At 40.4% G+C, this 18,372-nt stretch overlaps 1 protein-coding gene and 1 pseudogene across 3 annotated transcripts; both read left to right on the plus strand.

The window, feature by feature from the left end:
• Window positions 1–415: 415 nt before the first annotated feature.
• On the plus strand, window positions 416–14,699 carry LOC149310385 (uncharacterized). Of its 3 annotated transcripts, XR_016281640.1 has the most exons (5): window positions 424–1,123; window positions 6,462–6,558; window positions 11,670–11,804; window positions 12,068–12,196; window positions 14,439–14,699. XR_016281640.1 is itself a non-coding variant. In XM_089528814.1 (4 exons), exons 2-4 carry the CDS (start codon window positions 6,495–6,497, stop codon window positions 14,600–14,602), a joined length of 357 nt encoding a protein of 118 aa, XP_089384940.1. In that variant the 5' UTR covers window positions 777–1,123; window positions 6,462–6,494; the 3' UTR covers window positions 14,603–14,699. The 3 variants fall into 3 exon arrangements, 1 of the variants encoding a protein (XP_089384940.1); XR_016281641.1 differs by lacking the exon at window positions 6,462–6,558 and having other exon boundaries at window positions 416–1,123; XM_089528814.1 differs by lacking the exon at window positions 11,670–11,804 and having other exon boundaries at window positions 777–1,123.
• LOC149310386 (U2 spliceosomal RNA) lies at window positions 3,522–3,656 on the plus strand (annotated as a pseudogene).
• Window positions 14,700–18,372: the final 3,673 nt, after the last annotated feature.

The raw sequence follows: 18,372 nt of genomic DNA on the forward strand, positions 1-18,372 counted from the left end.
ACAGTGGTGCAGCATGATCAGTAAGGGACAATATAATGTATGGTCTTACACTTCACCAGCTTGAATGGCTTCCACTCAGTGGACTTAGGCCTTGTCTACACTGGCTACTCCAGGGGCAGTCAGCAGGATCGTGGCCCCACAGCTGCTCCAAACTGTCTGCATTAGGTAAGTTATTGCAATTTCTTTTAATAATAACAATAATAATAATAATATGTTTTATTTTTATACTGCTTTTCTGAGGTGATCAAAGCGGTTCACAGAATCAATAAAAATTAACACATCATAAAAACAACATGCAATAAGACAAGCAAGATGGTGGTCGGGAGGAGGGCTTGTCTTCTTAGCAGGCCAAGGCCTGTTGTTGCTGGCCTGCTTCTCTCCTCCTCAAGATGGTGGTCGGGAGGAGGGCTTGGTTCCTCAGGTTCCATTAAATTCAATGGCAGATGCTTCCTTCCTCCATCTTGTTCAGAAGAGACAGCATGGTGTAAAGGCTTGGATGTTGGACTCGGCTTCTTAACTTCTTTTTAACCTTATTTTGCCCTGATTCTGTTGTGGTATGTGCTGGACACCATCTGGATTGCTCACACCAGAAATAAGGCTTGGAGTCTGTGTTGTCCAAATGCTGGAACAGGGACAGGACCAGGTTTTTTGGACAGTGCAGACAAGACCAAAGTTAGACATGATTGGAATAGATCAATGGAACTCACATCGAGTCACTAAGTTTCAATTGGAGGTTGTTAATACAGAGAAGGAGTGTGTGAACTGTAAACAGATAGTATTTCAAATGGTTTCAAGTGGCCACTGAAAACTTGGTTTTAATTATTAGCTGCAGCCTCAAAGATGGGAGAAAAATCCCTACAGACAATTTCCTGAGCATTTTGCCAAGAGAAAAACTCTATAAATATGGTTTGGAAAATTCTTCCCAACGATCTCTGGAACTTCATCTCTTGAGGGTTTCCTTTACGTTCATTGGCATTTAGGTTGTAGACAACCTTTGGCCATGAAGACTCTCTGCCCTCTCATTCTTCTTGCTTTCTTGGCTTTCTAGGTACAGAGCAATCCAGATCCACCAAATGAGTTTGGACCCAAACTGGAGAAGAGCTTTCTGCTCTGCAAGCAGATGGTAAGTTGATCTGAAAAAAATATTCACCTGATAGGTATGGTGGGTTCTGCAAGAATCTAAGGGCCATAACTGGAAGAACTGTCATATGTCAGCTAAGCTTCAGGATCAACTATAGAGGGAAGTAGGATGAAACAGATTGTTCCAGATGACAGAGTTTCCAGGAAAAAGAAGGTACTGATTCAGTGAGACTTAGTTAAATGTTGACCCTAATGTGAACAGTTATTCATGAGCTCCATCAGAGAGCCTGTTATATGTCCCAATATCCAGAAGGCTAGGTGAATTGATACCTAAGACAAGATATTTTCTGTAGCAGCATGCCGATTGTAGAATTACCTCTGGAAGATAATGGAATGAGCTCCTCTTTCACTTTATTTTTTATTTTAAAAATGGCAGCAAAGACTGTTCATTTTTTTTATTAGATTTTACAAAATGAAATAAAATACATTATATATGTGTTCAATAATACATTCATTTACATTTAGAATCCCCTCCACCCCATTCCTTCCTCTATTCTCTATCAGAGCCGTGTCTATTCGATTAATCAGTTCATCACTTTCTTCCAATCTTCTATACATGTATATTTCTATACCCTTAATATCTGCCTATCTTTTCTGTGTCTTACAAAGTCGTATCCTGACTTATTATTAATACCACATATTCCCTCTGATCACAAGTGAAATTGGAATCATAAATTGCATTTTAATTAAATATGATAATTGTATAAGTCCCTTCATTTTCTTTCATATAATATATCCAGGGTTCCCAATCTTTCTTAAATCTATTTATCGACTGATTTTTTAGAAAACAGCTTAGTTTATCTATCTCCATATAGTCATACATCTTTAACATCCAACTTTCTGTATCTGGGACCATCTCTGATTTCCACATTGCTGCCAACAACAATCTAGCTGCGCTGATCATATAAAATAGAAGTTTTCCATACTTTCTTTCAACCTCTTCCTCCTCTATCATATTTAGTAAAAACAATTTAGGATCTTTATTTATTTTAATGTTGAGTATCTCTTGTATTTTTTGTTGTATTTCAATCCAAAAATTATTTACTTTTTGACATTTCCACCAGCAGTGTAACATATTTCCCACCTCTTTTTTACACTTCCAGCATTTATTTTGGCTATTATGTGTCATCTTGGATATTGTCTCAGGGGTTAAAAACCATCTAAATTGCATTTTGATCAAATTTTCCTGAATTGCATAGTTTTGAGTATATCTGATTCTCTTCTTCCAATTTTCCCCCCATTGTTCTAGTTGAATATTCTGGCCAAGATCTTGTGCCCATTTAATCATGCAATTTTTTATGTGTTATTGTTCCAGCTCTTGTTTTAACAATAATTGATAAATTTTGGAAATTTCCTGCATTCCCTCCTGCCTAATGATCTTCTCAAATTCCATCTCGCCAGTCCCAATTCCATTAAATTTCATTTCCTGATTATATCTTTCTTTAAGTCTTCTATACGTAAACCAATTGCAATTGTAACCTAATTCGAATAGTTCTTCTTCTGATTTTATTTTCCTTTGGTTATTCTCCACCTTAGTTAAATCCTCGTATGTTAACCAGTTTCCACATGCCAATTTCTCATTCCTAAAAAAGGCTTCATTCGTGGACACCCACAAGGGAATTTTCATGAACCATCTGTCTTTAACTTTCATCCATACATGATAGATAGCTTTCCTTATTAGGCGGTTACTGAATTCTTTATTAACCTTAATTCTATCATAGAATAGATACCCATGTAGACCATATAATAAGTCAGCTCCTTCCAAATTTGTAATTTTGTGTCTTTTTAATCGAATCCAATCAAGCATCCAGGTTAAAGTGGCCGCATAGTAATATAATTTAAAATTTGGTAGCATCAGACCTCCTCTTTCTTTTGCATCTTGTAATAACTGTAATTTGATTCTTGGTTTCTTAGAATTCCAAATAAAATTTGAGATATCTTTGTTCCATTTTTTAAAGGGGGCGTCATTTACTATGATTGGGATATTTTGAAACAGAAAAATCATTTTGGGGAGAATCATCATCTTAATCGTTGAAATTCTGCCTATCCAAGATAATTCAAGCTTGTTCCACCTCTTTATATCTTTCTGTATTTCGTTCCAGGTCTTTTCATAATTATTTTTAAATTGTTCATTTTTTTCCAATCTATTTTTTCAGTCCTCCTCTTTATAATGTAACAATAGCAACGCCTATTTTTTGTTGTTGTTGTCCAAGATCCTGCACCAAGGGAAGGGAATGACACTCAGTCACCTAACTATTTTCCTCAAGTAGTAGCCCATTGGGCTTTATAATCCCACCTCTGCCACCTGTTTGTGACAAGTACCTGCCCTTTTAAAAAAAAAATTCCTTATTAATTTGTGACACTACCATCTATGTGTGACACCCGCTTCTCGGCCTTTTGGCTAAGATCAAGTGTAGTGTAGTATGTGTGACACTCACTTTATTTTTCTTGTGTATACCAAAGTATATGAGAAACTAGTTCTCTATTTGTAATTCTCAGTAGCATGGTTACTTATTCAAGTCCCAGACAAGCCTGTATGTGAACAATAATAAAACTTTATTTGAAAGATGGTTTGAACAATGTTTCATATGTTGAGATGTTCTATGCATTTGTTATTTCAAGGTCTTGCTTTCTTGGTTCTGCTTTGTTACAGTTACAATTTATTTCACAACACACTCTCCAGAGAACAATAGTTACTTTTACCCAGGACCCACATAGTCCTTATATTAGATTACTTTCCTAAACTTTGGCCTGGTACATACCATCCCGAAAGGGCAGGGTGGAGGCGGCCCCTTTTCCTGCGGAGGGATGCCACAGCAGCCAAACTGCGCGGCATCCCTCACCCCAAAAAGAACCCAGAAAAAGTGGGTTCTTCATCTGACATTGGGTGGATGTCACGAGTGCGCCATTGGCGCACTCGGGATGTAAGTAACATGCAGCAACATCTATACGCTATGTGTCACTTACGTCCTGGTGGCAGCCACCGTATGGATGGGAGGCTGCCATAATGCCACCACCGTGATGTCTTAGGGTTAGGGACTGTGCGGTTGGTGCGCCGTCCCTAACCCTAGAATCACCGCCTGGATCCCACTTCTTGGCGTTATGTACTGGGCCTTAGTTCTATACTAGCCACCAAGGCTAATGATATCCCATCAGAAGTTTACACCACAGAAATTCCCTCTTTCAGAGTTCTGTACGTGTTCTAAGTCCCTCATGTCTGGACTCTAACCCTAACCATTCCTATTTGACTCTAACTGTCACCAACATACCTAATTATCCTCTCCAGCCTTCAATTTAATCGCTGGCTCCAGCGGTCTCTTTGTTGGTTGTTGCTAGGCTGGCCAAACTCTGCCTTCTCTCCATATTTCCAACTCTAGGTTTCCTTGTTTGGACTACAACCAAACTAGAAGTGCTTGTTGTTGATGATGTTTTGTGTGTGTTCCAGCTGTTTTAAACTAAGGAAAGTTCTTTGTTTGGACTTCTGGAAAACCTCCTTTTGCCATGTTATTTTGGTCACTTTTTGCTTTGAAAGTCAACAATGTGATGCGGCAGCTAAAAAGGTCAATGCTATTTTAGGAAGTATAGTATCTAAATGAAGGGAAGTAAAGGTGCCACTCTGTTCTGCCTTGGTCAGGCCTCACCTGTAATACTGTGTCCAGTTCTGGGCACCACAATTCAAAAAGGATTTTTAGAAACTGGAGTGTGTCCAGAGGGTCACCAAAATGGTGAAGGGCCTGGAAACCATGCCTTATGAGGAAAGACTTTGGGAGCTGGGGATGTTAACCTGGAAAAGAGATGGTTAAGAGGTGATATGATAGCTCTCTTTACGTATTTGAAGGGATGTCACATTGAAGATGGAGCAAGCTAATATTCTGCTGCTCCAGAGACTAGAACATGGAACAATGGATGCAAGCTACAGGAAAAGAGATTCCACCTTAACATTACAAGGAACTTCCTGACAGTAAGAGCTGTTCAACAGTGGAACACACTCCTTTCTTGGAGTGTAGTGGGGTCTCCTTCTTTGGAGGTCTTTAAGCAGAGGCTGGCCATCTGTTGCGGGAACTTTGATTGTGAGTTCCTGCATAGTAGGGAGTTGGACTGGATGGCCCTTGTTGGCTCTTCCAGCTCTACGATTCTATGATTCTATGAAAGAGGAGAAGAAGAAAGCCTTCAAATGAAAATCTGTAATGCAAATTACAATATCATCCATACATGTAATGTTTGGCTTCTCCTGTTTTTTTAAAACATGTTTTATTAAATTTTATTAAAATCACTACATAGAATCATAAAATACTATAACAAACATTGTCAAAAAATTCCAGTCACAACATATGCCATCTCTTATTTTACACATACATATAATTTCAAGCCTACTCATCTCTATCTATTCAGTCTTATAATTTTAAGAATATGTCATTAGTTTGGTCAATTTGGCAATAATGGCCACCAGCTATTTCTCATTTTCTGTTCCATCAACTTGCTACCATCCCTTATTCCCTTCTCTATTACTTCCCTCCTCAAACACATTCTTCCTTTTCTCCTTTTTCTCTTCCTTATCTCTCCTCCTTTTCTCTATTCTCTTTGCCTTCATTTCATTTCCAAATCCTCTCATTCATCCTCAATTCACTTACTCTCACTCTCAATCACTTTCTTTTCCTGTTTTATTACTCAGGAAATTTGTCAACAACAGCTGAAAACAGACAGCCCTAATGTAATTTGCATTGTGCGCCAGATTTGGGCTGCAACAACTGCACACTGCAGCCCCAATCTGGCCTTTTCCCAATGCAAAAAGGAATGGCAGAAAGCTGCTCCTTTTTGCACCAGGGAAAGGGTACCCCCTTTGGTGCTGCTGTGGTTCTTGCTCCTGCGGCATGTGGCATCTAATCACTGCACTGCAGGACTGTTCCCACACTGCCTGCTGTCTAGTCGGGTGGACGGCATGACTCTAGCTTGGAGGTGGAGTCAGGGTGGCCGGCGGTCAGTCATCATGCCTCCTCCATGTCACTCCCAAGCCAGCTCTTATTGCTGGTCCCTTTTGCCCCAGAGTCTCTCTCTCCCCGGAGAGGGAGTCATGAAAAACTTTTAAAAAACTAGCCTTTATTAAAAACACCCACCCCACCTGGTTCTTCAGAAACGAGATGACAAAATTAATTTGATACAACACTACCCAGCACATTATATTTCCAAATTCAGTGGAATAAATAGCAACCATACTGTTCCACATCCCCTTATAAACATGGGAGAAAGCATTCCCCTCCTTGTTTTTTGGTTGAGATGGTGAGAAACATCATTATGATCAATGTTGCCTTTTTTTTACACAGATAAAAAGATAAAAGGTGAAAGGTCTGGAAACCATGCCCTATGAGGAACGACTTAGGGAGCTGTGGATGTTTCGCCTGGAGAAGAGAAGATTAAGAGGTGATATGTTAGCCCTGTTTAAATATTTGAAGGGATGTCATATTGAGGAGGGAGCAAGCTTGTTTTCTGCTGCTCCAGAGACTAGGACCCGAAGCAATGGATGCAAACTGCAGGAAAAGAGATTCCACCTCAACATTAGGAGGAACTTCCTGACAGTAAGGGCTGTTCGACAGTGGAACAAACTCCCCTGGAGTGTAGTGGAGTCTCCTTCCCCACTAGTAGCACTGTTTCAAAATCCCCACTCAATCATTTGTGACTTAAGCAGCAGCCTGGGTAGCCCGGCTTGGAAATTTGGAGGGGTGGTGGTGAAGGCTGAGACAGTGTAACCTGAGGCTGAGAGAGCCAGGGACAGAGTAGGCTGGGGATGGAGGAGGCCAGGGAATGGAGGCAAGGCTGAGGGATGGAGCAGGCCAGGGGAGACAGAGCAGCCAGGGACGGAGCAGGCTGGGGTCAGAGGTAAGGCCAGGGAATAGAGGCAAGGCCGTGGGACCAGAGTAGGCTGGGCGGCATGGAGGAACCAGGGACAGAGCAGCCAGGGGATGGAGCATGACCTGAGAACGGCAACAAAAAAGGCGAAAGGTCTGGAACCATGCCCTACGAGGAGAGGTGCAGGAGCTAGATATGTTTCGTCTGAGATGAGAAGGTTAAAATAGCCCTGTGAAAATATTTGAAGGGGTGTCATACTGAGCATGGATCAAGTTTGTTTTCTGCTGCTCCAGAGAATAGGACCCAGAGCAATGGATTCAAACTACAGGAAAAGAGATTCCACCTCAACATTAGGAAGAACATCCTGACAGTAAGAGTTGTTCAACAATGGAATAAAGTCCCCCAAGTGTGGTGGAATCGCCTTCTTTGGGGTTGCTTAAATAGAGGCTGGATGGCCATCAGTCAGGAGTGCTTTGGTTGTGTATTCCTGCATGACAGAAAGGGGTTGGACTGGATGATCCTTGTGGTCTCTTCCAACTTCCAAGAAGCCCAGGTGGCGTAGTGGTTAAATGCCTGTACTGCAGCCAGTACTGCAGTGTTACACTGTTGAAGGGTGTGGACTAAGCAAGAGGGATAGCTTGAATCAAAGAGCCAGTACATAATGTTTTTTAAGGTTTTTAATATAGTATTTTAATGAATTTTAATATTTTTTAAAGTTTAATGTTTTAACTTCATAAATTGTTCTATTGTTTTTTAAATTTTACATTCATATTTTTTGGAAACACTTTCATACTATTTTTGATTTGTATTGCTTTAAATATGGTGTTATCCACTTTGAATCCTATTAATGTGAGGAGAACGGGACATAAATGAATAAAACAATAACAGCAAAAACAAGGTTGTGTTGTTTCCATGTACAATGTTTCATTGATTATGCATTTGCAGCCTGAAGAGGATACCTGATAAAATCTTATATGCCAGAAAAGATTATTTTACTCCAAAGAAATGAGTTCTCTTTGATATTGTCCCACGTATGCATTTTTCCATGATCATATACTTGATTTACACTGTCCCTTTTCCTAATAACCCTCTGCTCCTCAGCTGCTCAGCTCTTTATCCTCCTATCTAGCAGCTGCAACACCATAGACATAATCTTATCATTATTTACTGAAAGGATTCTGGTAGTAATCTAATTACCTTTTAAAGCTGATTGAAAATGCTCTGCAACACAGCTGGAAACTGTGGCCTGTTACAGACAGGCTCTTCTGGCGCCCCCGTCACGTGCTAGGGATTGGCTGAGGACCTAGCGTCCACATCGGCCTCACCCCTATCACATGACGAGGGCGTAAAGATGGCGGCGCCCTATACACATGGGCACCGCCATCTTTACGTGCTGGATGCATAGCATCCGCATGTCGCATACCGGATGTGATGCCGCAAGTGCGCGAGTAGCGCCTTGCAGCGTCTCATCTGAGGCAGAAGAAGAAGCGCCATTTTGGCGCTTCTTCTTTGCTGCGTCAGGGAACTGCACGGTTTGGATGCTGCGGTTCCCGGATGCAGCAACCAGCAGCGGCACAAGACTGCCCTTCTGGGCGGTCTGTAATGCGCCTGTGTGGCTTTCCATCTCCGGTCCACATTACATTTGGGTCTGATTTTTTCCTTTGTTCCTTTCCCCTGTCTGAACATCACACTTGTTTTTACTATTTTTACTCTTCCTGATCAGTATTGCATTGTCTTTGTTGTCCATTCCGTGAATGGAGCTCAGGCATTCCCTCTTCCCTCAATCCCCCCATCATTTGCTCACTTGCTTGTGCAGAAATCTCATACACCATCTCCCTCCTCCTGATCTTTTTCATACTTAGGGCTTTATCACATGGAGATAATTGAGGATTTAAACTGTCATTATCCTGTGAAAGTCATGCAGTCACCGTGAATATTTTCACTGTGGAGCATGTCCAAAGGAGGACAACTGAAATGGTGAAAGGTCTGGAAACCATGCCCTATGAGGAACGACTTAGAGAGCTGGGGATGTTTAGCCTGGAAGAGGGAAGGTTAAGAGGTGACATGATAGCCCTGTTTAAATACTTGAAGAGATGTCATATTGAGGCTAGAACAAGCTTGTTTTCTGCTGCTCCAGAGACTAGGAGCCGGAGCAATGGATGCAAGCTCCAGGAAAAGAGATTCCACCTCAACATTAGGAAGAACTTCCTGACAGTAAGGGCTGTTCGACAGTGGAACAAACTCCCTCGGAGTGTAGTGGAGTCTCCTTTGTTGGAGGTCTTCAGAGGATGGATGGCCATCTGTCGGGGATGCTTTGATTGAGATTTCCTGCATGGCAGAATGGGGTTGGACTGAATGGCTCTAGTGGTCTCTTCCAACTCTATGATTCTATGATTCTACATGACTTTGCGATTAAAGAGAACTTACCCCAGCAATAACCAGGCAACAAATCATTCCCAGGAAAATCCTGCGAATGATTTGTTACTGGTTATTCCCTGGTTATTACTAGGAAAAGTCCTCATTAATCCTGATGTGTGTGAACATCTTCCTGTGATCGCCTGACTTTCACTGGATATTGACAGTTTAAATCCCCAGTTTCCCCCCTGATTTTCCTCTGTGTGATAAAGTCCATACATTGGAGATCTCCACATGAGCAAGCAAGTGGGTCCAGAGATTGGGAGGATTGGGTTCTTTTATTAATTTATTTTTCTTAATTTATTTCATTTATATCTCCCTTTCTCCCTGGAGGGACCCAAGGTGGCTCACAGATAAAAAATTTTAAAATTATTATAAAATTGAACAATTAAAACATCTATATATAAATTCACATAAAACATATACAGTAAAATATAATACAAAATCACATGAAATATAGTTAAATAAAAAACGGACTAAAAACCCATCTGCTCCATAAACCCACCCTGCTATGTATTACGTACAGAAAGCATGCTGACATAAACATTTTTATAGTTGGGAGGGAGGGTTGGGTTGGGGGCTTGTGGGGCTTGTTTTTTGATTGTTGTATATTGTATTCACTTTGTTGTTACCCGCCTCAATCCTCAAAGCGGAAGAGGCGGGATATAAATAAATAAATAAATAATAATAATAATAATAATAATAATTATTATTATTATTACCTGGAGGCAAAAGGCCAGCAGGGAGAGGGCCAGCCATGGCTCCTGAGGAAGGGTCTTATTCCAGAGGGTGGGAGCAGCCATTTAGAAGGTTCTTTCTCGTGTCCTCACCAGGTGAGCCTGTGATCTTGATGGGATTGAGAGAAAGCCTTCTCCTGCAGATCTTAGGGCTCTTGAAGGTTCATATGGGGAGACAAGGTCTTTCAAATAGTCTGAGCCCAAGCCGGGTAAGTGGGAATGTGTGCACTCCATTCACTGAATAGCAATAGCAATAGCAAGTACATTTCTATACCGCTTATCAGTGCACTTAAGCACTCCCTCAGCGCTTTTCAAAGTGTAGGCTAATTGCCCTCAACAAGCTGGGGACTCATTTTAGCAACCTCCTCAGAAGGATGCAAGCCTGAGTCAAGCTTCAGCCCTTTTGCAAGTACTGAACTCGCAACCTTATGGTTTATGAGTGAGTGGCTGCAGTACAGGCATTTAACCACTCACTGAAAGAGAACAACGATGGCACAACACTGATGGGAGGGAGGATCAGAGAAAGGAAGAGTAAAAACAGTAGAGAAACGAACGTGATCATTGATGTCAAGGCTGAACATTTTGATAAATAAAAGATAAATCAAATACTAATTTATTTTTCTGGTGTGTATTTGTGTGTTTGTGTGTACATGTAAAATTCCCTTAGTCACTCATTGGGGTGGCAAAGGGGGGAAAGGGGATTGGATGGAGAAGGTCAGAGTGCATACAAGGGATTGAGAGGCATACAATAATGGCAATAGGATGACAGGTTGATGCAGGCTGGGAAAGGGAAAAAACAAATTTGCCAGGGGAAAATATGTGGCTGGTTATGCCTTTTTACCTCACTGGGTCTATGAGTGTGTGCTCTTAACTGGGTTGTTATGGGAGCACCTGTTGTTGTTGTTGTGTGACTTCAAATTGTTTCTGACTTATGACAACCCTAAGGCAAATCTAGACTGGGCTTTTTGTGTTTGTTTTTTGCAAGATTTGTTCAGAGGAGGTTTGCCATTGCCTTCCCTTGAGGCTGAGAGTATGTGACTTCCCCAAGGCCACCCAGTAGGTTTCATGGCCAAGGTAGGGATTGCACCCCAGTCTCCAGAGTTATAGTCCAACACTTAAGTGACCACACCACAGTGGCTCATTGCACGATCACTGCAGACCTGAAAAATGTGAGGTGAGGCCAGGTTTTTTAATCAGTGTAGATGCATCCTAAGTCTGTAGGCATATAATACCACATTACTTACTCGCTAATAAAGAGAAAAACGTGAACATGCAGACAGTATATTCAGTTGTACAGTATTTTGTTAAAAGCATCTCACCCAAGGGATGCTTCAGAATACCTGTTTGTTTAAACACCACACAGGATTATTATTTTATGACCACTCAGAAAAAGAAAGGAAGCTTTGTAAATACTCCTAATGAATGTTAACCAAAAATTTAACAGTATATCTGCTTCTGTGAATAATACTCCCCACCTGTTTCAAAACCTTCTCACTACAAAAGGATCAGTTAGTTGTGTTATTCTGTTTGCAGTGTGTCTGCTGTCTGATGGAGAATTAAAGAGCCCAACAGATGAGGAGCCAGGGAATTATCAGCAATTGCACAAGAGTAAACAGAGAATACTGTAATATTGATAAAGGTTCAGAGAAAGTGTGGACAACATCAAAGGTATTTCATTCCTCTAGAATAACATGATCAGAAGTGAAATACTAAATCTTATCTTGTGTCTTTATCAAATGTATGAATACAAAGCAGTAAAACATGGTCTGTCAAGAGGCTGTGTTGGCTTTGCTCCAATTTACTACCTTTATATATGAGCATCTACACTTTGCTTGAAGGTCTCACTGTTGTTAGTCCATCCTTGTGACTCTTTGAAGTGAGACTGTCCCAAACTCTTCCAAACATGAAATTCCTTTGTCTTCTCTTTGCAGTTGCCATCTTCTGTGGTGTCCAGGCTGATGATGCAGGATCGGATCAAGAGACCAAGCAAAAGGCTGAGTTTCAGGATGATGACCGAGCTGCTCGAGCTGCTTCTGGTGATGCTGTGGAGTACGTCACTGGTATGCATTCATTTCATTCTCCTAGATCTTAATAATAATAATAATATGTTTTATTTATAGACCGCTATTCCGCAATGATCATAGCGGTGTACAGTAAAAATCTTAATGCAATACAAAATACAAGGTGACAAAGGAGGGAGAAGTCTCGTCCTTCAGGCAGTCGCTGATGTTGCTGGGTCTGCCTGATCGCTCCCTCTGAGGCCGAGATGACAGTTTAGGAGGGAGGGGCCTCTTCCTTCAGACAGTCCCTGATGTTCCATGTGGGAAAGGGATAGGTCTAGCCTGCCTTCATTTGCTGACCAACTCATAGACTAACGAGACAAGCCATGGATAACTGGGTTATAAAACAGGCAACTTTCTTTAAACTTATTTTTTTCAAGAACTGAAAAACCAGGAGGGAGAACCTTGTGTGGGAACAGCTGGTAGATGATCTACCCTTAGACCAATTCCCCAGCTTCCCTTGGGTGAAACTACCTGAGGCCCAAGGGCAATCCATAAGTAGGTTTCTCTCCCCACATCCAGAAGGCCAACCCAAGACTCCCCCACTTAACTCGCATGACTTAAGTGAGGGTTTAAATTTCATGAGTTCCATATGTGTCCTAAGTCCCTCATTTCTGGACTCTAACACAAACCGTCCCTATCTGACTCTAACTGTCACCAGCATACTTAATTATCCTTTCCAGCCTTCAGTTTGATCGGCTGGCTCTACCTGTTGATAGGCTGGCCAAACTCTGCCTTCTTTTCACACTTCCAACTTTAGGTTTCGTTCTTTGACTACAACCAAACCAGATGTGGTTGTTGTTGTTGCTGCTGTTGTTGTTATTGTTTATGTGCCTTTCACCTGTTTTAAGATAAGGAAAGTTCTTTGTTTGGACTTCTGGCAAACTTTCTTTTGCCATGTTACTCTGGTCGCTTTTTGTTTTGAAAGAAGGGTGAAGGAAAGCCTTCAAGGGAAACTCTGGTGTGGTACAGACCACCCAAAAAGGGTGGCCTCCCGATGCCTGTTTTTCCACCAGAGGGAAGCTGCAGTAGCCAAACTGTGCGGCTTCCCACCGGCAGAAAAAGAACCTGCGAAAAGTGGGTTCTTCTAAAGTTGCGGTGGCGGCATAACTAGTGCGCCACTGGCATACTGGTTACATAAGCACCGTGTGACACTGTGCCAATGCCGCACAGCACTTATGTAACAATGGCAGCACCCATGTTTACAGGCACCGCTATTCTTACCCCCTCATCACATTCTAGCATTACGGGGCATGTGGGCACTCCACCACCAGGCAATCTATCATGTGATGAAGGCATCACAAAGGGCCCATATGTACCAGGCCTCTGTAATGTAAATTACAATAGCATCCATACATGAAATATTTGGCTTGTCCTTTTTTATCACTCAGGAAATTTGTCAACAATGGTCAAAAACAGATAGCCCTAATATGGGGCCCAAACAGACAGGCCAAAATAAAGCTGCTTTGGGTCACTTTGGATGTATGCTGTTTAGATGACACATGCATCTTAAGAGGCCGAAAGCTGGGTTTAGCATAGCTTACGGCCTCTTAGGATGCATGCATCATTTAAAGTGACCTGAAGCAGCTTTATTTTGCCCTGTCTGTTCAGGTCCATAATTTGCATTGTGTGCCAGATAGGGGCCACAGCCACCACACACTGCAGTCCCAATCTGGCCCTTTCCCAGTGCAAAAAGGAATGGCAGAAAGCTGCTTCTTTTTGCACTGGGGAAAGGGCGCCCCTTTCGAAGCTGCCGTGGCTCTTCCCTGCTCCTGTGGCATACAGCATATAATCATGGCACCGCAGGAGCGTTCCCTTGCTGCCTGCTGTCTGGTCTGGTGGATGGTGGGACTCTGGCTTGGGGGAAGAGTCAGGGTGGTCAGTGGTCAGTCACCATGCCCCCATGTCACCCCAAAGCCAGCTCTTATTGCTGGTCTCTTTTGCCCCAGAGTCTTTCTCTCCCCTGAAAGGGAGTGATGAAAACCTTTAAAAAAACCTCAGTCTTTAGAAAAATCCCACTTCACCTGGCTCTTCAGGAACGAGACGGGAAAATGGATTTGACACAACACTACCTTGCACATTATATTTGCAGACATATTTCCAAATTCAGTTGAATAAATAGCAACCATACTGTTCCCCATGCCCCCCCCCCTTTAAAAAATGAGAGAAAACTTTCCCTCCCTATTTTTTGGGTGAGATAGTGAGAGACGTCATTATGATCAATGTTGCCTTTTTTTCACAGATAAAGGATCAAAGGAAGAAGCTCAGTTTCGTGGATATAGACAGCTTTGCTATTATAGGAAGGGATATTGCCTGCCCCGGTATTTGAACTGTCTTTCAGGCTATGTGTTCAAGGAGCAGTTCAACACCTGCCCAGGAAAGAGACAAAAATGCTGTCTTGCCTGAAACACTCAAAAGGATGCTGAAATCCCAGGAAAGAATATTTTGCAATCATTGAGAATAATTTCTTACATAACTTTCAATAAATTGTCTGTTGATCATATTCTCATGTCTTTTTTTTATCTTCATGTTATCTGTTTGCATAAAAGGGTGGTCATAAAATTGGGAAATCTGAGACCATTACACCATTTTTACAGGTAGAATTTAATCTTAGATTGCCAGAGAGCCGGTACTAGCATAAGGCAGAGTGTTTATGGATATAATTCTTCACTAATTTTGTTCTTAAAAGAAACAATTAGTAATTTTAAACATTTTCTTCCCACTGCTATTGGCTTTTGGAACTGTTTCTGTGCAAAAATTGTATGTGATATTTTTTCTAATGGAAAGAGTAATATCTCTGCAGGTTGCAACATCATTTGCATAGAAAATGTTTGTCTTTCTTATGCAGAAAATCCTGCATTGGGGAGCTTATTTTGCACCAAATTTACACATGGGTATTGGTTTTGGGGAGTGAGAGCAGAAAACACCCTTTTCTGTGCAGGGAACAGCATGTTCTCTGCTGAAAATAATATTTTGATGCAAAAATGCTGTTTTCTGTGCTATAAATAAGTAAATAAATAAATGCATGTGTGAGTCTTGCACAGAATAAGTCCCAAACTCAGAAGATTTTCACCATTCCAGGATTCTCCTTGTCTGTGTTTTCTGGTATTTGATAAACATTGTATGTATTTGGATAGCTGTTAACATTTTGCCATGATGCTGACAAGGATTCTATGGTTACAGACTGACTAGATGCCATAACTGCAAAGGAGGGCAAGTCACTGCAAAATGTAGGACATTCAGTAAAATGTAGGACATTACACATTAACAGGCAAAAACACTAATCTAAATATAAATTCATTTCCTATAGTTGATTTACAGATATATTACTTACACTGTATTTTATTCTGTACTCAGCCACATTTCTCTTATGATCCTATTTTTGTTAAAATGCCCTGTTGGCTTACAATATACTTACAGAACTCAGAGCAAGACAGATGTTTAAAATTGTATTTTACTAGCAACAGACGCTTGACTGAATCTACATTTAAATTATTCCTTTAATAGAGACCTTTGTAAGGATCCACCCTATCCCTCTATTTGCAGTGAGGACAGTTTGCCAAGTAGACAAATTTTAGAAATGGAACAGCAAATGTGTTGTTACTCAATGTCTTTCTTAGTCATGCTAAGAAAGGTAACCCAGCTCAATCAGGCCTTGCCTGAAAGAAGAGCCCTCTCCTTCATCCACCATCATCCAGAGGGAGAGAAATGCAAACCATCCAGCCTGGAGGGAGTGAAATGGTAGCCATCGGGCCTATCCTTAAGAAACAAGTTGGTCCAGGCCTCAGAGGGAGAGATGAACTCCAGGACCTGATCCCCTTCCCCACCACCATTCCCTACTCCCTTTCTGTCATGTCTTTTTAGATTGTAAGCCTGAGGGCAGGGAACCATCTTATTAAAATGGCTGTATGTACAGTGCGGTGTAAATTTACAGCACTGTAAAAATAAAGCTTAATAATAATAAAAATAATAATAATAATAATGCTCAAAATCAAGGACATTTTGGAAATCCTTCTGGACAGAAGGTTGGAATGCAGGACATGTAGGGCACTCTCTGGAGCATGTCCTTAGGAGGGCAACAAAAAACGTGAAAGGTCTGGAATCATGCCCTATGAGGAGAGATACAGGAACTTGGTATGTTTAGCCTGAGATGAGAAGGTTAAGGGGTGATATGATAGCCCTGTGAAAATATTTGAAGGGGTGTCATATTGTGGATGGAGCAAGTTTGTTTTCTGCTGCTCTAGAGAATAAGACCCAGTTCAAACTACAGGAAAAGAGATTTCACCTAAACATCAGGAAGAACTGTAAGAGCTGTTCAAGAACGGAAAAAAGTCCCCCAGAGTTTGGTGGAGTCTCCTTCTTTGGGGTTTTTAAATACAGGCTGGATGGCCATCAGTCAGGAGTGCTTTGGTTGTGTATTCCTGCGCGGCAGAAAGGAACTGGACTGGATGTTCCTTGTGGTCTCTTCCAACTTCTAAGAAGCCCAGATGGCGTAGTGGTTAAATGCCTGTACTGCAGCCAGTATTGCAGTGTTACAGTATTGAAGGGTGTTGAAGGGGCTCAGGGTTGACTCAGCCTAGCATCCTTCTGAGGTCACTAAACGACGTACCCAACTTGTTGGGGGCAATTAGCTTACACTTTGTAAAATGCTTAGTACATTATGAAAAACACAATGATAAAAAACTTTTATATTTTTTTATATGGAAAAGGCATTTGACTCAGTGAATTGGATAACATTGCAGAATATTGTAAAGAAAATGGAGATAGGGGAATTGTTTCAAATCTGGAATAAAGAATTATATAAAAATCAAAAGGCATACATATTGGTGAATGGGGAAAAAACATAAGCTGTATCAATTGCTAGAGGAACTAAGCAAGGATGCCCCTTACCACCCTTAATATTTTGATGATAATGGAATTGTTCATTAGGAAAATAAGTAATGAAAAAAGATTGGAAATAGTAAAAAGGAAGAAATACAAATATAAGCATATGCTGACACTTTCTAATATAAGATTAAAGCATATGCCGACGATTTGGTAGTAAATTTAGATGATCCAAATGAAAATATTGAAATCTTAATGGAAATAATGAAATAAGTTGGAGTTGTAAAGGGCTGTAAAATTAATAAATTAAAATCCATTTTAATCACTAAAAATATGAATTTAAAGGAGGAAAAAGAGATACAAGAAAAAGTAGGAATAGAGATAAAGAAAAATGTAAGAAATTTAGGAATTCACATTACAAAAAACCTAACAAATTACATGAAAATAATTATACAGAAATTTGGAAAGAAATAAAAAAAGATTTAATTAAATGGAACAATTTAAAGCTTTCTCTTCTAGGAAGAATTTCTGTGATTAAAATGGCCATATTACCAAGAATGTTGTATCTGTTATAATTAACCAAAAGCCCTTTCTGGAGTGGCATAAAGACATTTCAAAATTTATCTGGCAAGGCAAAAAACCCCAAAGTAAGATTCAAAATATTACAAGATTCTAAAAATAGAGGAGGATTGGCTTTACCTGATTTCAAATTATATTTTGAAGCATGTGGGTTAGAATGGATCTAAGACTGGTTAAAATTAGAAGATAATAGACTTTTAGAATTAGAAGGAGAAGGGATTAAATTTGGTTTACATGCATAGCTTGCGTATGATAAAGAAAAAATTAATCAAATATTTAATAACCATTGTGTAAGAAAATCCCTCTTGTTGATCTGGAAAAAGCATAAGAACAAAATAATGAACAAAATCCCTATGTGGTTATCAACCACAAGAAGTGTTTTATAGAAAGGAAATGAATAGAGATGAAAAGTGGTGTTATATAAAGATTTGATAGAGAATAGAACAGGGGAGTTTAAAATAGCAAAACAAGAAGTACTAGAAGGCAAAGGATTTAATCTTGGATGGTTTCAATACAGACAACTTTATGAAAGGGTTAAAATAGATACAAAAATCAAGGAATAGCAAAAAATAGGACAGAATTAGAAGAAATATTATTAGGAAAAAAGAAGAGAATGATAGGGAGGTTATATGGGAAATTGCTGGAATCCCAAATGAAGGATGAAGTAGTAAAAGAAGTGATAGTAAAATGGGCTATAGCTATCGGACACCCTATAATTATGGATCAATGGGAGAAAATGTGGACAAGAGGGTTAGTGGTATAAAAATGTACTT

This window comes from Sceloporus occidentalis, unplaced genomic scaffold (assembly GCF_023333645.1).
Source record: "Sceloporus occidentalis isolate IW3139 unplaced genomic scaffold, rSceOcc1.0.p SCAF_6, whole genome shotgun sequence".
In the NCBI taxonomy this organism is placed as follows: domain Eukaryota; kingdom Metazoa; phylum Chordata; class Lepidosauria; order Squamata; family Phrynosomatidae; genus Sceloporus; species Sceloporus occidentalis.

Excerpts from the sequence above, each read along its gene's own strand:
- LOC149310385 (XM_089528814.1), top strand. The coding sequence starts at position 6,495 with ATGCCCTATGAGGAACGACTTAGGGAGCTGTGGATGTTTCGCCTGGAG. Across the intron at positions 6,559-12,067 it reads GGAGAAGAGAAGATTAAGAG|TTGCCATCTTCTGTGGTGTC; the intron begins GTGATATGTTAG and ends TTCTCTTTGCAG. Across the intron at positions 12,197-14,438 it reads TGCTGTGGAGTACGTCACTG|ATAAAGGATCAAAGGAAGAA; the intron begins GTATGCATTCAT and ends TTTTTTTCACAG.